The following is a 26,281-nucleotide window of genomic DNA, read 5'->3' on the forward strand; positions in this document are numbered from 1 at the left end:
CCTCCTTTGATATAATGCCAGGTCAGTGCAACTCAAAGGGTACTCTAGAGGCTCTGTTACTGGAACTTGGCACAAGGCAAGTGCAGAGATTGAGAGTCAGTGTTTAGAAACTTTGATTGCAACTTGACAAGTAGTTTTAAGTCTCATGAATCTAATAATAAATAGGAATGTATACATATATATATTTTTTAAGTTATTTATTTATTTATTTTTTGAGGAAGATCAGCCCTGAGCTAACATCTGTGCTAATCCTCCTCTTTTTGTTGAGGAAGACAGGCTCTGAGCTAACATCTATTGCCAATCCTCCTTCCCCCCACCCCGCCAAAGCCCCAGTAGATAGTTGTATGTCATAGTTGCACATCCTTCTAGTTGCTGTATGTGGGACGCAGCCTCAGCATGGCCGGAGAAGCGGTGTGTCGGTGGGCGCCGGGATCCGCACCCGGGCCACCAGCAGCGAGCACGTGCACTTAACCTCTAAGCCAAGGGGCCGGCCCGGAATGTATATTTTTGTATCTGTTTGTTATTTCACTTATCAAGTAATTCATTTTTTTAAATCAACTTTTTTCCTTTGGTAATTCACTTTTATTTTACTTTATAAAACTATAGGCCCACAATGGTTGGAAATTTTAAAAACTGGTCTTTCGCCACTGATAGTTTGAAAAGCAGTATTCTAGAAAATAATCCAAACTTTTCTAGTGTACTGAAGAAAGTCATTATTCTAATTCTGAAAACTCTTAAAGACTGACATTGGAGGAAATTCTTTAGTCTGAACCTTTGTTCCTAAGAACAGGCCAAACTACTAGTTAAAAACAATACTGGAATCTTTATTGCTTAAGACATTAAGGTTTTATGAATACAGGGAAGAATTCTGAATAATAGTCTCAATTATAGAAAAAAATTAAACATCAAGGAAGGTGAGGCAATGTCTAAAATCAACCTCGTAAAACATACATCTTTCTGAGGTAGATCAATATATATTGATATGGACTGAGGCCCAAGATGTATTAGGTGAAAAGACAAGTTATAAAACTGTACTTGTAATACGATGCTGTATTTTAAACAAAATGACCATATGCACAGAGAAAAATCTGAACTAACATACAAAAAATTAATAATTTTTATATCTGGTAATGTTAGGCTTACAGGGCACAACTATGTTTTTATGTTATCTATTTGCTTTGTGTGTGAATTTAAAATTTTTACTGTGTGTATATGATATTTTGTAATAAAAACATATCAATACGATAGGTTGAAAAATTTACCTCTGTGACTTTTTGGTTATTAATAAACATACCAATAATGTGATTGAGATATGATTTTCAAAAAAGATAGGGGGAAATCATACAGCAGGCCTGCTGCACTTCAATTTCTATATCTTCTTTTTTCCATTTGGGAGCCAAGTTCTATTTGTTCTTTCAAGGTGCACTTGCAATTCTGAGCATACCATTTCTTGAACAGGAAAACGTTATTTTCATGTAAGGTACTTGCACGGAGATATTAAGGTCTCCCTACGTTTCACTTCCCATTCCCCTCTCCCCATTGTGCGGGATAAAACAATGTCAGATGAAATAGTTTCTGGAATTTAAAAGACTTTTTGCCAGTCTGTGAAACTAGGATGAATTGCTTGTTACAAATAAACAACCTTCGCAATATTAGGAAGCCTAAAAATTCACATCAGTCTTCCTCAGTGAGGCAATAAACTACCGTATTTCATCAATTCTAAGACAATTTTATAGTGAGACACAGCATTATCTTATGTCTCACTGGAAAAGAAAAAAACACTGCCAAATCAACTAGAACATGCCATCAATCAAAAGATGCACTCTGATTTCAGAGATGTAGACATGAGAAAAAATGTGCATCTTGGAATCAATAAAATACGGTAATACCATGACTAAAAATCTGCAATCTTGTCCAACATGATTACTTGAAGTAGTGCACTTTAAACTGCTTTGTATGGACCCTGAACATAAATGGAAGAATACGTAAACATTTTCAGTAGCACACCTTTAGTTTATTGACCTATGTATAAAAATAATAGGTCTTAAAAAGGCAGAACAGTAAAAGAATATGCAAAAGGGTATTTCTGTTTCTAGAAGGCTATACAAATATGCAAAAAGGAATAAGTTATCTTTTTTGCATGTCTTCTTTTGTTCCAAATTTTTTCCCCAAACTTTATTTTTAATGATACAAATGACTAAGGACCAGTTTAACAAATCATCTTTATGTATATATTACATGCTTTGGAATATAGATAGAAAATGTTCCAAAAAGGTTGTTCAGAAACTTCTCTATTCACAATATGAACAAGAAACCTGTATAAAAGGGGGGGAAGGAGCACCTTTTATGGAATTTTGAAGCAGAGTAAAGATGACAAAAACGATCAATCTGAATATGGAAATATTTGTTTAAAAAAAAAACCTACAATAAACCATAGCTAATTAGTTCTTCCAAGGAAAGTATGAGGTAGTTTTAGCCTCATAATTAAATCTACTGCAGCTTGGAGTCTTTTTTTATGACTAATCTTGTTTTCGTCACTTGGTGACTTAGAACTACCTGTGGAATCCAAACAATATGCTTAATTTTCTAACGTTCACCATTTTAAGGCACGCAATTCATCTAAAATGATGTTTCTGTTTTTTTGTTTGTTTTATGTTCTTTCTGTATCACCTTAAAATATTTTTTCAAACTCTTGATTATTAAACTTTCCATATCAAGTCTGCCATTTCAAATGACAGCCAAGTTGGAGAGCTACCAGCCTGAATAATAGCTCGTCATGCCACTGGTGTAGAAAGAAAAAAGGAACTCAGTGATATGTACCTTAGAAAATTCTCCAAGCAGAGTTTGTCAATTATTCAGTGGGCTGCTTCATTTTCCCCAGTCTGCTACCATAAATTTATATTACAGGATGCTACAGCAATAAGTCTTTCTGGAACCCATTTTATGGTGCTTATGAAAACCATCACTCTTTACAATATCCTAAAAACATTTACACTCATTCCAAACTTCATGAAAATCCAACTTTTCTTCAAGTAATTTTCCAATACTGTCTAAATTGTTCGTGTCTGTGTAGAAATAGCATGATATTCTTCACCAGCTCACAAATTCAAACTTGCTGATGGTGAGGAATGACTCAGGAGCTTCTAGTTTCCCTTCTCTCATCGTTCTGAATTGTGCTCTGAAATTTCCCCTCTCCTTCTTTCCTATCGGAGACCCTGAACGCACTTTTCATAGTTTTGAGGTTTGCCTTCAACAACTTTAATCCCTTAAAAAGTGCCTGCTATTGATAAAGGCCGAATCCTCTCTTGGCAATGGTTCAACGTGTGGTCCAACCTTGCTTTGTTAGGTTAGCGCCTGGACTTTGAAAGGCAAGTCGTTGTTCAGGGGCTCTGTGAGGCTTAATGTGTGATTCACTTCCAGGGAGAAGTCAGTCCTCTCTTCAACCTCTGATGCCTTTGGGTTTCTAAAGACCAACAGCCTTCTGGGAAGACAAACACATTTTGCAAGGCACACTAGTGTGAGAATGCAGTGCTTGGTCAGGAGGTCCAACTGCAGTTCAGACTAATGTTCCAGGCTTTGAATCTTCATGCCAAAAGAGCCTCTGTTCACTACTCTCCAGGCTGTCTTCCAACCGGTTTCCATCTGTCCTGTCCAGTTGACCGGTCTCTGTGTACTGTCTATTAAAGGAAACCAGGAAAGTTATTACCTGTGGTCATTTTTGTTCCCAGAGTACAAAGATTACTGCACTCAAAGAAGTTAGTAGAAAGCACTGTTAAGAAAATTATCCAAAACTTGGAAATAAGGCAAAGGATGACTGCGTGTTCTTTCAATGCCATACTGGCGCATCGTCCAACAGGCCCATGCAAGGATTATTTAATCCTCTAGAGAGAGATACCTTTGACTTACATTTAGCATTGGATTAGGACCCGGATTGTGTCAAGATGCATGTTAACTTGTGGGTTTTTGTTTGGAAGAAATACAGATAACTTCTGTCTAGTACAAAAGCACAGTTTTATTGCCCTGTAGGACACTAACTGGTTTTGTATCTAATTTAGTAATCTTATTCCAGCATTTTCTCTTTGTGTTGAATTCAATCTCTTGAATTCTCTTTAAACCTGCTTTACCATTCTGTTAGTTCTCTCATTAATGAGTTAAATAAATCTGACACATGCTCATCTTCTCCTTGTGTGAGAGCCATATTTTTAGCTTCTTAAAAAGTATTTTGATAGCCACATTTTAAGTATTCTTCAAATTAAGGGAATGTACCAGATGTTTTCCTCAGGGACAAACGAATATATTTAGAGGGAGGCAGGCACACCTCCGAGGATATTTTACAACCCTAGGGTGTATGGGTTATGTGTAAATTGGAAACAGCATCACATTTAAAGATCATAGGCATATTTGGATGGTATATCCAAATAAGAGCATCCTATTATACAAACCATGAGCAAAACCTCATTCTTGTAATAGTAGTTTAGAATAGGTTAGACAGTTAGTAGCCTTCTTTTTATTTTAAATTTCAATGTCTTTTTAGTTAAGGTGATAACAAGCCTTTGGAAGAAGAACTTTGGAAATAAATACTATATGAATCCAGGTATTTAGTGTTTTCATCTAATATAAAAAACAAAGTCAGATTTCCTTAACTTCACACATCAGTCAGAGCAAGCAAAACTCCTGCTACGCAAGAAGCAACACACAGATTGGAGGGACTGTACTTACTACAGCTGGCTACCCTTAGCAAAAGAGAATTTAAAACTGATCTCATTTCTGGAGACACAACCATTCTCTGGGACAGAAGCCCTTGGTTTTGCCTAGTAACAGGTAGAGTTAGAAAAGAAAAAGAAAGAAAAATGGAAAGCAGGAAGTGAAGAAAAAAGTTATTTGAAAACCCAGTTTGCAGCAGTAGAGGCAAGAATTTGAATATATTATATACTAGGTAACATAAGAGACTTCAACATTTCTAATTTTGGAGAGTTGATATCACTGACAATTATACCAAATCTTACTAGGAAAAAAATTTTTGTTGGTAAATATCTGGAGCTTTCTGTAGTATGAAGATCTGGACACTCTGGGTGAAAGGATTCTCTAAATAATATGCACTTCACTTATTTAAAAAAACACTCATCTATTGCTAAGCATTTCAAATCTTTGACTTAGGGACAGATCTAAAGTTTTTCATTTTTATCTTGGAACCCAATTCCTCTCTTATTTTAAAAATAATGTTTTCATCAAAAATAACTTACGCAATTTTTAAGCAAATTTCTAAAGCTTTATAGATGATTGTTATTTTACTTGCCTTGTTAATAGGTCAAGTTAGATTGATCAGACTGTATTATAATGAAAAAAATCCTAAATAAACAAATGAATGGAAATAAGCACTCCCATAACTCCATGGCTGGTGGGGTAGGGGGGTAAATTGGAAAATCTTCCTGGGAAGTGTGAGTTAGAAAAAATACACTTTTCAATTTAATCCATTAATTCTACTTATTTGTATCCTAATTCAGACAAATATTTTGCATAAAAGATGTTAACAGCAGCATTACTTAGAATAAAAAAAAAGAAAATCTAAAAACCACTCAAATTCAACATATAGGGAACTGTTAAGGTATGGTATATTTTTGAGTAGAATATCATAGCGATCACATAAAATAAGATTTAAAGAGATTTTAAAAAAAATATATGAACATGTTTATGTTATGACATTAAGTAAAAAAACCAGGATGTAGGGGCCAGCCCAGTGGCGCAAGCGGTTAAGTGCGCGCGCTCCGCTGCGGCGGCCCAGGGTTCGCCAGTTCGGATCCCGGGCGAGCACCAATGCACCGCTTGGCATGCCATGCTGTGGCGGCGTCCCATATAAAGTAGAGGAAGATGGGCACGGATGTTAGCCCAGGGCCAGTCTTCCTCAGCAAAAAAAGAGCAAGATTGGCAGATGTTAGCACAGGGCTGATCTCCTCAGAAAAAAAAAAAACAAAAAAAAACCACCAGGATGTAGAATTTCATATACAACAAAAGATGTAAAATTGTATGTATGAAATCATTATGACTACGTTAAAAATGAATACAGAAAGGGCCCAGTCCTGGGGCTGAGTGGTAAAGTTCCACACACTCCGCTTTGGTGGCCCGAGTTCACGGGTTCGGATCCCGGGTGCGGACCTATTCCACTCACTAGCCATGCTGTGGTGGTGTCCCATATACAAAATAGAGGAAGACAGGGACAGATGTGAGCTCAGGGCTAATCTTCCTCAAGCAAAAAAAAGAGGAGGACTGGCAACAGATGTAAGCTCAGGGCGAATCTTCCTCAGCAAAAAAAATAAATGAATAAAAAAATAAAAATGGATGCAGAAAAATGGAGGAAATGTACCAAAACGTTAATAGCTGCTATCCCTAGATGGTAGAATTATGGGTAAATTATTTCCTACTTACTTATCCCTTTATTATTTTCCTAATTTTCCACAATGAGCTTATATTATATCATATATGTGCATGCAAGTGCATGTGTGCGCGCGCGCGCACACACACACACACACACAATAGGGATCTTTAAATAGTTTCTAATTTCCTGTACATTATGCCCCCTCTGATATAGGACTCCCCTATCAAGCCGTCTTGGGCTGGCTGAAATAGATGGTCAGACTTGGTAAAAACATGTTCTCTAAAAATGTTTAGCGCTTCCTGAGTCCAATGAAAGTGGTGTTAAGGATATTAGAACTGTCTTATGCACTGAATGTTTCATATCATTTCTAAATAAGTCAACAAAAAGAAAAGTATAAAAACACAAAAACTATTAGCAAATGTTTTATGCAAAATGATGAAAAAATTGAATCAAAAAAGTTCAGCTCAAATTTTGGGCCAAAGTCATTTTAGTTCTTACACCTAACTCATTTTCAAGCATAATTTACAGAAGTCCAAGCTATTTGATGTCCTCTGAGCTAAATTTTCATTAAAATTCTATTTTGAGCGCACCCTTTGTTGAGTTGAGACAATTGGCCTAACATTTCAAGCCAAGAAAAACTCCCACGCAACATGGAGAAGAAAAATAAGGTTTTTGGAGTTGAATATCTTCAATTTGCTTATAACACTGAGTGCTTTAATAAGAAACTAATGGCTCAAATTCACCAATACAGACACGTTTATAAGTTATAGTCTGTGTAAGTCTCCTATGCCTGAAGCAATCTGACTTAAAGAAAACAAAATTAAATTTTCTAAAAAAACCAGAAAATGTTCTACTTCTTGGCACCATGGGTGTGGATTATATTCTGTGAGAAAGTGATAGGAAGAAATGACCTCTTTTTTTTTTTTTTTTTGTGAGGAGATCAGCCCTGTGCTAACATCTGCCAATCCTCCTCTTTTTTTGCCGAGGAAGACGGCCCTGGGCTAACATCCGTGCCCATCCTCCTCCACTTCATATGGGACGCCGCCACAGCATGGCTTGCCAAAGCAGTGCGTCGGTGCGCGCCTGGGGTCCGAACCAGCGAACCCCGGGCCGCCGCAGCGGAGCGCGCGCACCCAACCTCTTGCGCCACCGGGCCGGCCCCAGAAATGACCTCTTTAAACTTAACTCCTCTGTATACAAAAATCGAAAAACATGTCATTCAGAATTTGCAATCTTTTTTTAAATTACATTTTAACGAACAGTTCTTCTATATTTCCTCTAAATGTTTAGAGAGAACGGCTTTTACAGACAAATAGGACAGCTGGCTGAATCTGTTGCTTCTTAATGAACATAGGGTCAGACACAAAAAGGCAGCAAATGTTTGAAATCAAGCCCACCAACTGTCTGGGAGGAATCTTGGTATGAACAGCCTTTTCTGGAATAGAGATATTTTTCCTGCAAGCTTCCAGAAGAATCTTAAACGGATACATCAACAATACAGTTTTAAGTACTACAATAAAAAAAAAAACCAAACCCTTCAAACACACAATTTAATGTACAGAACTCTAAGAACAGGGTCAAATTCGAATGAGCTAGATTAGGAGTCAACAAACTTTTTCTTAAAGGGCCAGGTATTTTTGGTTTGTTGGTCACACGGTCTCTGTTGCAACTACTCAACTCTGACCTTATAGTGTAAAAACAGCCATAGATAATATATAAATGAATGAGCATGGTTGTTGTCCAATAAAACTTTATTTACAAAAACAGGCGGTAGCTGGTTTTGGCCTGTAGGCTATCGTTTGCCAACCCTTGAGCTAGATCACTTAGCATTCATAAAGTAAAACAGGATCCCTGAATTCTTTTGACCAAGTATAGGCTACTAGAATTCTCAAGCATTGCTTCCTCACCTGCCTGGAGAGGGCAAAGGATTGTAGACGTTGCCATAGCAGCTCGTGGAAGAAGACCGTGCAGGGGTCTCGTATTCAGATAGCCCTAGGGTTATCTGGGTCCTCCAGTTCCCAGAAGCATTTGTAGAAGACACTAGAAATAAAAATAAAAAGAGATAGAAAGTTAGTGGAAATATTCAAAGCGAAAATTGTCCAGGCCATTTAGATGTACATTATAATCAGCTGTGTGCAGAGCAGAGCTTACGAGCCCGTGTTTGGAATCAACAGAGTTCCTATTCCAATGTGGTCACTTACTGGCCACGTGACCCTGGGCAAATAGCTTATCTTCTTTAAGCCTCAGGTTCTTCATTTTTAAAGTGGGGATAATAATATAAATATATTATGTATAGGCATGATATCAGAATTAAAGTAATATATGAAAATATTTAAGCACTGTGCCTGGTACAGAGTAAGCACTCAATAAATGATAACTACTAATATTATTATTAACAGGAATAAGGTTAATTAAAAGACACGCTATAAAAAATAACCCAAAAGACAATCCAGAAAAAACAATTCTCATATATTGAGAGGATCGTCCCATTCCGGCCACGGTGGCTGGATACACAAGGCTTCAGTTGTAAAGGTAAGATGATGAGTTTGAATTTCTTGGAGGCCTTTGGGGGAAAAGCATTCCATAAGTTGACTTGTTGAGACTTGACTGTTTACTCAGCCAAAGGCAACACTGGCCACTAGTAGGAATCTAGGCAAATTTTCTGCCTTTAAAAAAAAAAGGTGGGGAGGAGGGGAGGGTAACTAGTATAGGAAGGATTTCAGGAAGAAGAGATTTAGTCCTACTGAGGCACTGAACTGGAACAAGACAAGGGTATAATTTTGGGAGCAAAGCCCCATGAATGCCTCATCGCTGGGCGTTTGCTGTCCTCTCTATAAAACCAGTCCTGCTCCATGCCTAGGATGCACAAGGTGACCACAATGCTATGCTAGTCGTCCAAGACTCAAAAAATCAGCACCGCTCATGGATCATTCCAGCTCTCCTCCATTTCCTGTTCCTAGCAGCCAACTTCCTCCTCCTCTCTCACACCACGAAGCACTTGTGACTAGTGTGGGACAAACACATTTCAAGACTCATCTGTGGCCCTGGATGCCATGAGGTTTTGACTCAAAGATGTAACAGTCTCACTTTGAGCTCCCAAGAACGTTTCATAACTCTAAGTCAGGGGCTGTGAGGCTTGGTGGTTAAGATGTCAGAGCTGGGACAGAATTCCCACGCCAGCACTTACTAGCTTTGGGGCAGGGTCATTTAAACCCCACCAGCCAGAATTGCGTCAGCTCCAAGATTAGGATAATACTAATAAACATAACAACAACGCTCACCATATAGAACGATTGCGTACGTGAAATGAGATAGTGTATGTAAAGTGCTGGGCATGCTGTGTGGCACATAGTAAATGGCTGTCAATACTACTGAAACTGAGTCACCAAAACACTGGAAGTTACTACAAAACCCCTGACTAATTTGGCAAATAACTGGAATCTTATCTCTCCTTGCGAATGGTGCATGCCTGGTGTGATATATTTCTGTAGCCATAAAATGTAGGCAGGAATGAGGAAAATTCCAAAAGGAAATTCTGGGAACACTGATTCCATCCCTCTAACTCCTTAAAAAAGTGATGCCTTTTGGTCAATGGGGTCAAATCCTGCTGGTATCGGCAAGGCTCCTACCAGGTCTGAATCAGGAAGTGTTAACTCCATTCTCCCCTTTGCCCCAGACACTGAGCCAGTGGCCAGGAATGTTGCGATGGCCGAGTTACACCTGCTTTCTCCCCGGCCTCACAGCGTAACGAGGCATTACCCAGCCCCGTGCCCTGATGACCATCCACGCACATCTCAGCCTTCCTGGTTTGATTCTTTCTCTGTAGCATTATGCCCAAATTTGGTTTCTGAAAGTTGCTCATGCAACGCCCTGAACTTCAGCGTGAAGAAAGGCATTCTTAGATCGGAGCCACAAATAACCAGAAATAACTCCAGGTGCCTTTTCATACGTTAGATGTAGCAATAGATGGGAAGGCCTTATCGGAAGTCCAAAGTTCTACACAAACTTGAACCCAAATAGAAATCTCCATGGAAATGCCTCTGGTCAACAAGCTTATGAAACTTTTAAAGGTACAGTTTTCACTACTACACAACGATTCGGGAATCTCTGTGCACGTCTCACTAGGGTGTCACACTTAAAAGAGGGGACAAGACTCATGACCTGAGGTTTCAAGAATTCATTCATTTCTCAGAGCTTTACAATCGCTTAATTTTCATACCTTCCCCTGGCTGCTAGCTAGACTGTGAGCTCACCAAGGCCCGGGACGGGCTCAACACGGGCTCCTTGGCATCTTGGACGTGCCTGCTTGTCTGCTGAACAAATGAAGCCATAGGCAGACATTCCTCTCATGCTCCCATTTCTCTACTTAAAGTACGTAGCACAGCTGGGGGTGTCTAGTAAGTCCTCTACAAACGTTAGTGGATTAGGGGCCAAAGTCAATGCACAAACAGAACATCTCTAATCAAAATTATCTTTGAAAACCCCTTAAATCAACTATAAAGTGGAGTATATATCGAGTCAAGACAATGCAAAGTACTTAGAACAGTGATAGGAACAGTCCTTAATAAACGCCAGCTGCTATCAGGATTATTAGGAGACTTATGCAGGTACCTGAGCGTTCAAAACAGCTATTAGATGATCGAATTCCTGGTGGTGAACAGGGAAGGATGTATAATTCGAATGTTTTCTGCTTATCTGAAGGGTTTACTCTATTCTTTTTTCGTTTTGTTTTGTTTTGAGGAAGATTAGCCCTGAGCTAACATCTGCCACCAATCCTCCTTTTTTTTTTTGCTGAGGAAGATTGGCCCTGGGCTAACATCTACGCCCTCTACTTCCTCTACTTTATATGGGACACCGCCAGAGCATGCCTTGATAAACGGTGCGTCGGTCGGCACCTGGGATCCAAACCTGTGAGCCCTGGGCCGCCGAAGCGGAGCGCACAAACTTCACCACTACGCCACGAGGCCAGCCCCTACTCTACTCTTTTAATATATCAAACCTCAATGACCTGAACGCATTTAAGAGATGTGACTGTCAACATGAGACCTGGAAAGACAAAACATGTGAAAGCCTCTAATATAGGGCAGCATACGAGTAGGTGCCCAATAAATGTTTGTTGGATTTGAATCTACAACTTGCTTCATCAGACTCATGTGGCCCGTGTTCTTTGGAAAGCTGTAGGGAACTGTTTTTAAGTTGGTAATTCTTATTGTGGTTCCACCCAACTGCTACCACTCTCATGACCTTGGGTAATGGGTCTTATGATCCTTGAGGAGAGTGCCTTCCCGTGGACGGAGGACATGGTAAATTAAATCCAGGTATTAAGAGCCTCCGCAGTATTCTTACCTGAAGAGTAGGAAGATGCTCGACTGCTTGGAGAACAGGGTACTTGCAGCCCGGCAAACCCCAGGTATCTCTGTGAGCCCCTGTCTGAGTCAAAGCTGGTCTGTGGGCTGTGCCCCTGCTCCTTTTGCCCAGAGGCCCGCTGGTACCAGCCACGCAGGTGCTCTGCAACTAATGCCTTGTGGATGTTTTTGGTGATGTGCTCCGACTTGGCAGCTGCCTTCCTTGGCAGCCGGAGAGTTGCATATGGGTTGTGGGGCGCCCGGTCAACCTCGTCTTCATGAAAGGACCTACTGTAGTCCCTTTGGCGGTCGTATCCATAGTGGGCTGAGGACCGGTAGGAAGGGTTGACACTGTACTGTCCCTCAGTGTCATTCTCATAGACATAGCCACCACTGTAGTAAAGATCACACTCTGCATACGGCGCGTACCCGGCAATATAGTAACTGGAAGAAGGCTGCTCCTGACTCTTCGAGTAGACGCCATTCCTCAAACTATCCTTTTGTGCTAGGTTCGGCATGCTTCCTGAATTTGAAGTGGTAACGTTCTGTTTCTTGGACCTTCTCCGACCCCTGGCACGAGTGTCCAGAGTCTGGGTGGTGTAATAGGGGCCGGCAACTGGCGTCACGCAGTAATACTCTGTGCTTGACTGGCTGGTGTAGGAAGACCCGTCATCGAGGATTTCTGTGCTGCTGCTTCTTTGGGATTTGGAGAGGGAGAAAAATGGCTTATCGTTGTCCATCTCGGAGAGCAGGTGGGACTGGGACTCGAGGCTTCCACTCCGCTGGCGGCAGTGCTGAGATGAAGATTCAGGTCTGAAAGAGGAGAAAGGCAAACTTGTAAAAGAGAAAGAAGGAAAGGAGCACCAAAAGGAGGAAAAGGACCACCACGCTGAATGATTTAACAGCTCTTGAACTGCAATAGGACTTTCAAGGTTTCCAAAGCTGACTGGCACCACAGAAGCCATCGGTTCACACAACCCAGTGGTACACACGTAAGTTCATTACCATGGTCAAAATGAGAAAAGAGCCAGGTTCCGTCACTTGTGCAATTCACATCCTTTCTTGAGGCTAGGGAAGATAAACTGATGATGTACAACCCGCACCAAAGCCTAAGAAAACCCCACACGTCTTTGGAGAGTCCTCTCTTCCACCAGGAGAGCAGGATACACAGACTAGAGTGGATGCAGCACTGCACGGTGGAGCAGGGCCTGGGCTCCAATGTTGGAGATATCTGGGTTGAGTCATGGCTCTGCCATTTCCCAGCTGTGTGAGCTTGGGCAAGATATTTAACCTCTCTGTATCTTGCTTTCTCCTCTGTAAAATGGGGGCAAACACAGTATCTAATATCTATAATTAGGCTTGTTGTGGGGACTAAATAGTATAGTCCCTATAAAATAGTTAGCACAGCCTTCGGCAAACACTTCAAAATGTTGCTATTGCCATTATCTCCATCTTCACCATTGAATAATGCATGGCAATGTCTGGTTGGGAAAATTAAGGTATGAAAATATCCAATATATACCCAAAAAAGTACATTTTATTTGCCGACATATTTGAAACTGTGGGTAGAAAAATGTAGATCCATAAAATAGGATCCTGTTGCAGGAAGTACCTTAAAATGATTTAAAAACACAACAACGTGAAACAAAACCTTAAAGCAAAAATCAACAGAGCCAAAGCAACTGGAATGAAGGGCTCTTACTCCAAGTGGCTGCTGCTGTAGGCGTTTCGGGTAAGAACTGGTGTGGTGGGCATGCTTCGTCCTCCCTGGGGCCGCCTCTCCAGGGTTTTGTAAGGGCTGCTATGTGTCGACAGCATTTCTCTGTGATGGGAAAAAGAATTCAGGAAATGATGAGCCTCCCAACATCTCTGGCAAACTTGTCACAAGCTGATTTGAAACTTATGGGAAACTGAAGGAAAGGGAACATAGGGAGAAACTTAGGAAGGGCGACTTTGTGGTTTAGTATTTGGTATGTCCTACATGAGGTTTAGGGGAACATAAGTGGTCTGGCTCGCTGAGTCATGAAAATGAAGGAAAAAAATAAAAGACTTTAAAAATAGAGTGTACTGAATAAAATAGATTGAAAGCAAGTAGAGCAGGGGTCAGTAAACCCTTTTTCTAGAAAGAGTCTAATAGTAAATATTTTTGGCTTCGCGGGCCAGATGATCTCTGTCTCAACTACTCAACGCTGCCCTTAAAGTGCGAAAGCAGTGGAGACAATATGTGGTGAGTGGCGTGGCTGTGTGCCAATAACACTTGACTATGAACACTGAAATCCAAATTTCATATAATTTTCACATCACAAAATATTATTGCTTTTGATTTCTCCTCCAACTATTTAAAAATATAAAAACCATTCTTAGCTCATGGGCCATAGAAAAACAGGTTGCAAGATGGATTTGGCCAGTGGGCCGTCGTTTACTGGTCCCTGGACTAGAAGGAAACATCCTTAGACCACTTTGCCCACTTCCCCACACAGCAAGAACACGATTTGAAGTTAATTTTTTAATTAAAAATGACTTGATTAAATTTTTACATATTACAAAAGCATGCCAAGTTCATTGCAGAAAACAGATAAAAAAGAAAAATTTAAATGTCCATAATCTGATACCTCAGATACAGCCAGTAAATATTAAATGTTTTCAGATATTTTTCCTAAGCTGATACTTTTTTGTGTGTGTGTGAGGAAGATTAGTCCTGAGCTAACATCTGTTGCCAATCCTCCTCTTTTTGCTGAGGGAGATTGGCCCTGGGCTAACATCCTTGCCCATCTTCCTCTACTTTATATGGGACGCTGTCATAGCATGGCTTGACAAGCAGTGCGTTGGTCCTCACCGGGATCTGAACCTGTGAACCCTGGGCAGCCAAAGTGTAGTGCGCAAACTTAATCGCTACACCACTGGGCCGGCCCCCAAGCTTATACCTTTTAACAACAAAAAATGAGATCTTACTGTATATTTTCTTTCAAACCGCACTTAAAAAAAAAAAAAAACTTGTATCTAACATTTCATGTTGCTTAATAGGCGTCTACAATGTTATTTTAATGACTGCATAGCATTCCATTGTAAGGACTTACCATAACTTATTTAAACAATCCACTAATTGAGCATCTGGGTTATTTTCAATTTGTCAGTAGTATAAACCATGTTGTGATGAACATTCTGTAGTTAACTCAATGGGAAAACTTCCTATAAGTGAGATTGCTGGATCAAAGAGCAAACTCATCTTAAGCTATCAGCGATGTGGGCATAATAATTTTTAAGATAATGATTCCCAGTTATAATTCTTCCTTTTGCTGAAAAGGCTTTGTTTTCTCTAATATAATACATATGCTTGTTCAGAGCAATCTAATAGAACTTTCTTCAGTGATGGAAATGGGCTATATCTGTGCTGCCCAATATTATAGCCACCAGCCACATGCGCCTATTAAGCACTTGAAATGTGGCTAGTATGACTCAGCAACTGAATTTTTTATTTTATTTACTTTTAATTAAATTGGACAGCACAGCTGTAGACACCTGGATCTCTACTGTTTAAGGCAACAGTTCTTAAATGCTAATCCACAAACTGGGGCTGAGAGATGATAATAGTTTTCACTCGTCTTTGACAAATTAGCAATATAAAGTGTTGGTTTTATTTTTAAAAGTGAAAAATTATTTAATCTAAATAATCTTCCTTTCTTTTGAGATTAATTTCCATCTTCACTGAGATGCGGTATAACATATTGACTAAAATTACATCACAGGTTTTGGAGTCAGGCTACCTCGGTTCAAATGCTGATTCCAAAATTTACTAGTTGATGAACCCAACAAGTCATCCGTGCTTTCTGGTACTCAGTGTACTTATATGTAAAGAGTAAGGATAGTATTCTTACCATCAGGATTGTTATGAGGATTAAATTCGTTAATATATATTAAAACACTTTGAACAGTGTCTGGCATATAGTAAGTGCTCAATAAATGTTAACTTCATGTTGTTGTTATTATTATGACAATGGATGTATTTTTGATATTTAAATATTTTTTCCCCATGAAATCATGGTGCTGTTCATTCTGATTAGGCAAAGTAAACAGTTGGTAATTCTATCTTGAGTCCTACTTAAAAAAAATAGTATTAATCCATGCAGCCAAATTCTGGGAATCACTGGTCTGTCATCTTTTTTTTTTTTTTTTTTGTGAGGAAGATCAGCCCTGAGCTAACATCTGATGCCAATCCTCCTCTTTTTGCTGAGGAAGACTGGCCCTGGGCTAACATCTGTGCCCATCCTTCTCTACTTTATATGGGACACCGCCACAGCATGGCTTGACAAGCGGTGCATCAGTGTGTGCCCGGGATCTGAACCTGCGACTCCTCGGGTCGCTGAAGCAGAGCGTGCGCACTTTAACGGCTGCGCCACCAGGCCAGTCCCTCCGTCATCTTTTTAAAATCTGGTATTATTGCCCTGATAATACTCACCTGAGAAACTTGAGAAAAATGTTGTATTATCTACTTTACAGATGAAAAATGAGTTGAAGTCCCATTTTTATTTTAAAGATCAGAAGTCAGTCTGTCACTTGGTTTGGTAAAATGGTAAATAATGACCGTTTCCGGAGAGCATGCGTTATGAAACTGAATTTTGGACTCTATACCCAAATCCAGATTATAATTGATGTCCCTATAATTTAACATAAATCAAATAGACTTTAAAGTCAAGGAAACAGCCCAATTTTTTAAACAGAGCTCTTAAAAATACTACCATTTGCTGTCACCAACAAATACCTGGGCTAGTTTCTATGCTTCCGTTTTACAAAATAACCCCTTCAAAAAGAATAAATAAGATAATACAAAAATGAGTTGACTATCTTGGAGCAAAGATCTGATAGCTGCGAGGCAATCACTTACTGATGAAGTGACTTCTCACCTGGACTGCCTGGTATCCACAAACTGTTCGTTGATGGACGACTTTCTGAAATGGATTCGCTCAATACCCAGAGACTTGGGGGGAAGAATTCTTGGGGAATGAGGTACTGAACTTGATCGCTGCCCAGCAAGAGTGAAGGAGTCATTGGCTAAAATAAGTAAATGAATGAATGAATGAATGAATAAGTATGTAAATAAAGACCTTCCCAATACTTCCTAAAAAAGAAATCAGAAGATCTGGTGAATAAAGTGTTCTTCCAATGATGATGTTTTTAGAAGTACATAACTTGCAGGAAATTTATTTTTATATTTTATATACTAGAAAAAAGAAATTAATGAATACTCTTGTGGGGCCTGACCCAACTTTTGCCAATTCAATAGGTGCCCCTCTGAGCAAAGAAATCACCCAGGTGGAAAGGGTGATACTATAGCTTTTCTAAAGTTATATTACAGAAAAACCCCAGTGTGTAAAGGGCTAAGAGGAAGTTGGCCTGGATCATTTTTGTTCAACTTTTAAAGCTCTTAGGCCTCTTTGGCTGAACAAAGGTTCATCCTATCATTGAAAGTGATGAAACTGACGTATGCTGAGTCATTAGAGACTTATGTCTCCCACTGATATTTGTATTTTCAAAGGGGAATGACAAGCATGACTAAACCTCAGCTCAAAGGAAGAATTTTCAAATGGTGGAATTTTATGCACCATAAAACTTAGGGGGAAGGTAAAACAGTAGGAGTTAGTGGCTTCCCTGAATTCTTTAAATAACAGTAAATAGGTAGCCACTCCCCTGCGTAAATGCAAGGAATTACGAGGAAATACTCTATCACTTGATATGAAATCCATTCTATCATGAAATGTGTTGAACAAACACAGGCCACCACAAAAGATATAGCCTACCTCTATGAAACCAACACAATGACATGTAACCCAATTTCTAAAATGTGTATTTCTTCCTAAGGAAAATAAAATAAACTCCCAGTTATCCAGAATACAGTGATTATCAAAGTCTACACTATAATTTCCTGGTTCGATATTGGACTCCAAAAAAAAATATAAGATGTCACCATTGAGGAAAGCTGGGTGAAGGACTTTTTGTATTATTTATGCAACTCCTTATGAGTCTATAAGGAGTTGACTTAACCGTTACGCTAGTCTGATTCCCTAAAGTCATGCAATTTGTAAGATACTGTATTTAATGCTAAGTTAACCTGTGGAGAAGTTAATTGTAATCTCCCTTTTCCAACCATTTTACGTAAATGTAAGTTAGTTGATTCTATTGTTCCCAAAAGAATAACCGATAGGCTTTACTTAACTAAAAAAATTATCTTAATATTTCAGAGTATATAACATTTAAACCAAAAAGGGGGAGCTACTTACGATCATCATAGGTGGTAGTGTCAGACAAGGAGCTGCTCTCTGATGGGATTATGTCTTCTGTGAATAAAAATAAGTGCCATTAGTATAACTGTGCATTTACACACCTATAGTGAGTTTAATAAAGCAATTCTCAGTGGAGCGCATCTTATTTTATTTCGATAAATGTAACTAATTACAGTGCATTAAGAATAATTAACTACTATAAGAACAAACTCATTTACTACTGAAGATATAAACATCTTACATATTGTACAAATATTACATTGGACTATTTCTTAAAATGGAACAAACCTCAAGGTAGCTTTGGTTTTTTTCGTGTGTGTGAGGAAGATCAGCCCTGAGCTAACATCTGCCAATCCTCCTCTTTTTGCTGAGGAAGACTTGCCCTGAGCTAACATCCGTGTCCATCTTCCTCCATTTTATATGGGACGCTGCTACAGCATGGCTTGACAAGCGGAGCAGCAGTGCGCGCCCGGGATCCCAACCCGGGCTGCCAGCAGCGGAGCTCGCGCCCTTAACCCTATGCCACCAGGCCGGCCCCGTAGCTTTGGTTTTCAATCTAGCTTCTACACAGAACAAAATCTTTACTCCATACATTGAGTGCTTACAACCGACAAACTGGAAAGAAAAATCATGCCATTCATGCCATAAATGCTAAATGTTATGTAAAATACACTTGAACTCTCGTTAGAGAATCTGCTGTTAGTATAACTTATTTTTTGACCCCTCTCCTGAAGAAAAGGGCCTTTTCTTAACAGAGTGTGGACACTTTGTAGTGTACGAGCTTTTCAATTAGACCAGGGTTTCTCAACAGTGGCACTACTGACATTTTGGACTGCATAATTCTTTGTTGGGGGAGCTGTCCTTTGTAACGTAGGATCTCCAGCCTCTACCCACTGGCTATCAGCAGCACCCCCATGCTCAGTTTTGACAACCAAAAATGTCTGCAGACATTGCCAAATGTTCCCTGGGGTGCAAAATTGCCCCTGGTTAAGAACTACTGAATTAGACAGACCTGGGTTCAAATCTTGGTTTTGTCACTTATGGACTACGGGACCTTGGGAAAATCACTTCTCTCTCTGAACATCATTTGGCTCAACTCTAAAATGGGGATAAGAATAACACCTAAAATATAGTACTAAGGTGAGCATTTAATGAAATAATGGACGTAAAGCCCTTAGCCCAGCTCCCAGTGCAGGACAAATGCTCAGTAAATGTCAGCTATACTTATTACTTTTATTACCCAGATACAGTGCTCTGGTGAAAGAACTCTGGTGATTGGAAATGCCCATAATGCTCTGAGTATTACTGGTGCCCAATAAATGTTAAAAAAATGTATTTAGAAAAAAGAGACATCTCAGATGTGTTGATCTGCTTTGGCAAATAATTCCATACTCTGTCAAGTACTGATAAGGTTACAGGCAAATACGACACCTCAAGGTAAGCTTCAAAGCCATTATGAAGGGACTCTCCCCCATCCGATCTCAAATGTCAGTCTCTACCAGAGCCAGGCGGACTCTCTCTTAATGGAACACACAGTGGAGCTTGGAGGCGAGGTGCCAGTATAGTTAGCTGTCAGGCACCCTTAAAAAAAAATCTACCCAATATATGCTCAACCGTTGGCACCATCTGCTGCCCAAATGTCAGTCACTGTAAAGGAGAACACTTGAATCTTGCACAGTTTGGGAATGAACGGGCCATAGCAAATGGTATGAAAGTTAAGTGCACTGCTAATCACCCATCTCTCTAGGTCCAAAATGTAACCACTGCCAAGGCCCACTGGATTTTGCATTCAGAGTCAAAGCCATCCTAAATTCTCCAGCTAACACTCCAGTTACTAACACTTATGTGTTGATGTCTCTGCATTCACTTTCCAAAAGTCATATCTCTGCTTTGTAAATCATATGCCCTAAACCTGAGTGTCCTTTAAACCTAGTTGCCATATTTTGTCAAATCTAAGATGTATAATTATTTTACGTCCCAGTAAAAAAAAAAGAAAAAGTACTGCCAACCATAATTGTAGCACACCATCTAGTATAAGATAGTATCCCAATTTCACAGATGTTTAAATGTGGAAAAAAATTAGTCTTGGAATCAAAGAAATATAATTGTATTTCAACCAATAATCAAGGCTGAAAATCATGCTAATAAACGACGTAAAGGCCAACTGGACTTGAAATCTACCTAAATGAGATTTCTCTGCTTCTTGTCCCGAATATGCAAGTCTTAGATACATAACGTTGAGGATTTTGAAAATATAGAGAAGTATTAAAAAGAAAATTAAGCTACTTGAAATTCCACAACGATTAGTATTTTGAAATATTTCCCAACCAGTCTTTATGTGTGCATATTTATACAATGTCAAGATTATGTTGTGGTTACAATTTTGTATGCTGCCTTTCTGCATTTCATGTTATATCATGACTATTTGCCCATATCTTTAAATAGGCTCCATAAATGACAGTAGTTGGCAGAGCACTTTTCTATCCACATATGTTGGATAGGTCCTTAAAAAAATGTATGGCCTGTTGCATTAAAAACCTTTGAGAAACTACTGGGGAGGACCCAGCTCTCTTAATAACCTGTGTCGTCAAATGTATTTCTTGCAGCGACCTCAGGCCAGTTAAAGGTGAATCTGTCTTATTATGAACCAATATTTCTGTGCAAGGTCTTTCATCCTGAAAATTAAAGCAATGGAATAGTATAGTATTACAAGAGTGAGAATGACACTGAAAATCAAGTTTACGTACCCGTAACTGAAATTCCAAACTGTTTTTATCCTGGGAAACTTACTTTTAATCCTGTTCTTTCTTTTATCTCTCACCAAATGAACTGGTTTGGAAACGCCACATACATCAAGAGTATCGAGTATGTGACTCAAAAACCTGACATTACTAACCTGGTAAAATAACTGTTGCTTTCTGGCTGGGTTTCTTTCCACATCTAATTCGGTATTCATTTATTGCATTTTCAATCTCCTGAAGCTTTTTCACTGCATCCGTGTAATCCTGCTTTCGTTTTTTCTTCACGGTTTTGCAAAGGTCTGGCTCACTGGCAAGTTTCTTTGCAGCTTCAACCAGCTTTTGCTGTATTAAGAAATTGCTCTCCAGTTCTTGCAAAGCAGGATCCTGCATTTATACAATGATACTGTTTTATTTTTATGGACACATACAGTCACTCTCACATGCACTGGATAATAAATAAAACTTCTTGTGCATTCATAGATCAGATGCTTTTTGAGAATAAAATCTTCCTAAGTTTTACTGCATAGGTATCCAAAAAACGCTTTCCTAGAAGACAAGACCTCTTTTAACCATTTACTTAAATTTCTCATTAGTCCGAACCTCTTTCCTTTTCAAAGAAGGGAATGTCCTTTCATTCATTCAGTTGGTTGGGAGAAGATCATATTTTTTCAAGAAAGTATTCTTTTTTGTGTTTCTTTTTTGTGAGGAGATCAGCCCTGTGCTAACATCTGCCAGTCCTCCTTTTTTTTTTTTGCTGAGGAAGAACTGGCCCTACACTAACATCCGTGCCCATTTTCCTCCACTTTATATGGGATGCCGCCACAGCATGGCTCGCCAAGCAGTGCGTCGGTGCACGTCTGGGGTTCTGAACTGGCGAACCCCGGGCTGCCACAGCAGAGCGCGCGCACTTAACCACTTGCGCCACCGGGCCGGTCCCTCAAGAAAGTATTCTTAACCCAAGATTCACAGATACAGAAAGTTATATTCACATGCAAAGCTTTAGAGACAGATAAATTTGGGTTTGATTCCTCTTTCTGGTGGTTCCTGGTTGCATGACCCTGGACATACTGCTTAATTTTTTAAGGCTTCAGTTTTTTTCATTTTAAAATGGAGATAACATCTACACATTGCTTAGCTCAGAGCTAGGTATACAGTGAGTACTCAACAAACAGCAAAGCCACTCTTATTATTGATGGAAACTGCTATCATTTTCTAAAGGCAAGATGGCTAAATCTCTGCAAGAAACATGAATAGGGTCATACTGTCTGATGACATGCCAAGGAGAAAGTACACTCTATACTGGCTAACAAATCTTTTAACTTTATTATACTTGAGTGCTATACATTTATTACTCCATTGAATACTCCATGTATCCCTGAGAGAGAAGAACAATCATTACCCCCATTTTTAGATGAGGAAACTGGGATCAGAGAAATGAGACTTCAGAGAGGGTTAATTATTTGCCGAAGCCTGCTTAGTTTTAAGTGAAGAGTCTAATGGTGGAGTTCTTAATTCTTATAATAGTATTTCTCAGTTTATAAACATTTGGGGTGCATTTGATGTTCTCTATGTTCGGGGGAGTAAAGTAGTGAGAAATAACTCAATTTTAATTGGACTGTGCATGTAAGAAAGAATTCAATTTGGTCTACACTATCAATTTCAACTGGTGAGATAAAAAGGTATAAAAACCAAAGGAACAAGTCAACCACACTCAACCGACTGCTTTTTTGTCTCATTGTTAACAGAAATGCTCAGAGCTGGTGCACATACCTCTTCACTCGGCAGCAAGTTGTCATCTAATTTGAATGCGGTACCGACACGCCTTCTGATCTGAGGAGGTTTCTCACCTATGTTCAGTGGATACTCCTTTGGTATTTTGCCTGTGAGCTCCTGTAAAACAGGACGGAATCAAGGGGGGATAACTGACACTGGCCGGAGTTGTCAAACACAATTTGAAGAGTCCAAAAAAAAAGCAGAAGACACTCACAGCCTCCCGCAAACAGATCTTCTTAAGCTCCTCGACTTTTTTCAGGAGTTTTTCTTGCAACAGCTTTTCCTTCTTCTTGAGTTCAAGGATTTTCTCTCTCTTTTGCTCCTCACTAACTTCTGAGTCTTGAGAACCTGGGGGGATAGGAGAGGGGGCAGGGAAGGTTTACACAAAAGCATGTTTCCTTCCTTTTTGAAGGACAAAGGATTTTAAAGCCAAATCTGCTATTAAATAATAGTTTATTTCTTTTCTCCTTGTTTCCGAACATAATAAAAGGAAACTGGAGAACATTTTCTCATGCTTCTGGGCATCAAACAGAGCCTAGTAATAAAACGTGCCTTTTGCATTGTGGCTCAGTCATTTTAGAAGCAATGATAAAATGCTTCACGTTTCAGACACACTCAAGGAAAAATTTCATTTTTCGGAGCAGGAGAGAAGGTAAGATGTTGCTTGAGATAGTTGTCCAGAATGTTCTTTTAGAAAGCAAGCAAGCAAGGCAAAAGAACGTTCTGTGCTTGAGATGCACAAGTTGACAATGGGATTTAGATGGGAAAATTCATGTTAGTGAAGTTATACGTAGTCATAAGAGATTCCAGAATTTCTACAGAGGAAGGGCTTAGGGGCAGCCATCACACTGAGGTGTGGTGGTTCAAAGTTTGTAGTCATGTTTGACTTTATACCAAATGGAGAATTAGACAACTGTCTGTATCAAAAACTAAGTATCAAGGGAAGAACCTGATGGAATTTATGGAGAGAAAATATTCTTTCATCTCTAGGCACTCACTATCTTTGCATCCAGTGTTCCTTATACAACCTGACTATTTATAATTTAATTTTCTTTACACTCTTTTTAAAATTAGTTTAAAATTTGTATTCAAAACTGCTGCATACGATAAAACAAAACTGCTGCATACGATAAAACAAAGTGTGAAATAAAATAAAGATTGCTTATATGTCCTCTAATCCCAAAATGTTACCTGAGGAGATTAAACTGCCATTGCTTGCCATGATAAATTGACTTTTTGCTTCCAATGTCACCGGTTTCGAGACCCTTGGTGTTCCCGTCTCTGTCAAATCCATGGCGATATCGTCCAAACTCCTGGCTGAAGGAATTTTTGCCTAACATTGAACAACATTGAAATGGAATTAATTTGATTAAACCTATTTCAAATTAATAAAAGAATTAAATTACTATAGAATAAAAATGTCAACACAGAGGACAATTTAGAATTTTTATATATTAAAGAGACACTCCTCAGAAAAAAAAATACAAGACAAGCCTTGCAGCTAAAAAGTTTTAATAACTATGCATGATTCTCTCTCACGGTACAGCTCTATCGTTAACTTTAAAGTGTCACCAGCAACACCACCAGTGTACACACACATGCGTGCCAAAAAGTTGGTAAATCTTACAACTTTTATATCAGGCTATATATTGCCCATCTTTTAAACGGAAGAAAAATTAAAACAGTTGGTAGTAAAGTTAAAAACAAAACTCAACAAAAACCCACGTGCTTGCATCTTTTCTGAGAAAGCTTATCTTCTGAAGAGAAAGCAAACGAGGAACAGGAGTTAATCCCTCTAGAAATGCTACTAGTTACTTACTTTGCTTTGCTTCCGGTCCAAGTAGAACTGATGCTGACTAATTGCCATTACCCAGACGGACTTGATGAGGGAAGAGTTTGCGTACCATGTTTGCACAAAGAGGCCACTTTGCCCAAACGTTCTTCTTGACACCGAAATCCTGAAATATTAAGGAAAGTACTCAAATTATTCACCTCTGGGCCAGCGCGACCCAAAATGGACCCAGTGAGTAATGTTGTTAAAAAGCATTCTTTTTCATTGCTATTCTGCTGCCACACTCTTTCTCTATTTTTTAAAATTGAGGTCACATTGGTTTGTAACACTATATAAATTTCAGGTGTACATCATTATATCTCGATTTCTGTATATACTACATAGCGTTCACCATCCAAAGTCTAATTACCATCCGTCACTATACACATGTGTGTGTCCTTTTACCCCCTCAACCCTCTCCCCTCCCCACTTCCCCTCTGGTAACCACCAATCTAGTCTCTCTGTGTGTGATTGTTGTTGTTTTTATCTTCCATTTATGAGTGAGATCATACAGTAATTGACTTTCTCCATCTACTCTTATGCTGACAAAGCCCAAGTTTCTGAATTTCTCCTTTTATGACAAAACCAATCACACCTAGGTAACAGCTTTCCATAAAACAAGCATATTAAAAAATGCATACATACACACTCAAAAGCAGATTAAGAATTAGTCAAATTAGAGGCTGTACTAAAAACATTTAGTTAAAAACCACAGGATGTGCAACCATCACAAAAGGTTGGGAATAAAGGTGATAATATTTTAAAAACAAAGCAATGGGGCCAGCCCCGTGGCTTGGTGGTTAAGTGCGTGCACTCCGCTGCTGGCGGCCCGGGTTCGGATCCCGGGCGCGCACTGACGCACCACTTCTCCGGCCATGCTGAGGTCGCGTCCCATGTACAGCAACTAGAAGGATGTGCATCTATGACATACAACAATCTACTGGGGTTTTGGGGAAAAAAATAAATAAATAAAAACAAAGCAATGAAGGAGGGTGAAGGAACCGGACGAAGGGGTCAAAAGGTACAGACCTCCAGTACTAAGATAAATAAATCCTGGGGATGTAAGGTACAACATGATGAGTCTAGTTGATGCTGCCGTATGGTATATTTGAAAGTTGTTAAGAGAGTAGATCCTAAAAGTTTTCATCACACACACAAAAAAGTTTTTTTCTTTTTTTTTTGGTATCTGCACAAGATGATGCATGTTAGCTAAACTTATTGTGGTAATCATTTCACAACATATGCAAGTCAAGCCATAATGCTGTACACCTTAAACTTATACAGTGTTGTATGTCAGTTCTATCTCAATAAGAATGAAAGAATAAAATAAAATAAAGACAAAGCAACCAAGACCTGAGGCATCAGCACCTTCGTCAAGGTGAAAGAGCATCTCAGTTCTAGGCAGGCTTGTCGGGCTCTGAAATTATCAGAGAATAAATATAATAATATCGTCTGAAAATACGCAAGTCCAAAACTGGTCCAGAGTACTGCTAATGTACCAGATGAAAAGAGGAGAGAGGGTCAGAGGAAGAGAGAGCATGAGAGAAGGATGGGGGAGAAAGGCAGACAGACACTGTGGAGGAGGGAGAAAGAGACCAATGTTCTTTGCAGGAATTTAGCTTATCTCTTTGGGTCATCTTTTTGTTACAGCTGTTTCCCCCATCCCTCTGACCTCCAAACATCCATAAATGCATCTGAAAAGCAACCACTGAGGAGTGTTAAAGAATTCCTCTGAAGAGCTTGGAGAGACTACAATTCTGACTTCAATTCATGTTGATAACTTGGCAACTGTTTTTTTTAAGTGATCAGAAATACCAAATTTAAAAATGAGCAAAGGATCTGAGAAGACACTTCTCTAAAGAAGATATACAATGGCCAATAAGCACATGAAAAGATGCTCAGCCATCATTAGTCATGAGGGAAACGCAAATCAAAACCAG

At 39.3% G+C, this 26,281-nt stretch overlaps 1 protein-coding gene across 4 annotated transcripts in view; it reads right to left on the bottom strand.

Moving 5' to 3' along the window:
• Positions 1–821: 821 nt before the first annotated feature.
• The window catches only part of FRMD4B (FERM domain containing 4B), a 311,911-nt gene continuing 286,451 nt past the window's right edge, over positions 822–26,281 (bottom strand). For 3 of the 4 annotated variants that reach the window (XM_058562834.1, XM_058562843.1, XM_058562825.1), the window contains 11 exons: positions 24,330–24,468; positions 23,702–23,843; positions 22,725–22,858; positions 22,508–22,627; positions 20,893–21,121; positions 17,994–18,050; positions 16,620–16,767; positions 13,421–13,540; positions 11,720–12,531; positions 8,281–8,413; positions 822–3,677 (listed from right to left, as the gene is read on the bottom strand). In XM_058562834.1, the coding sequence (XP_058418817.1) occupies positions 3,557–3,677; positions 8,281–8,413; positions 11,720–12,531; positions 13,421–13,540; positions 16,620–16,767; positions 17,994–18,050; positions 20,893–21,121; positions 22,508–22,627; positions 22,725–22,858; positions 23,702–23,843; positions 24,330–24,468 (2,155 nt within the window). In that variant the 3' untranslated portion in view covers positions 822–3,556. The remainder of the gene's footprint in view (positions 3,678–8,280; positions 8,414–11,719; positions 12,532–13,420; positions 13,541–16,619; positions 16,768–17,993; positions 18,051–20,892; positions 21,122–22,507; positions 22,628–22,724; positions 22,859–23,701; positions 23,844–24,329; positions 24,469–26,281) is intronic. The other variant, XM_058562852.1, reaches the window with a different exon arrangement.

The sequence above is a fragment of the Diceros bicornis genome, chromosome 2, assembly GCF_020826845.1.
Source record: "Diceros bicornis minor isolate mBicDic1 chromosome 2, mDicBic1.mat.cur, whole genome shotgun sequence".
NCBI classification, from domain to species: domain Eukaryota; kingdom Metazoa; phylum Chordata; class Mammalia; order Perissodactyla; family Rhinocerotidae; genus Diceros; species Diceros bicornis.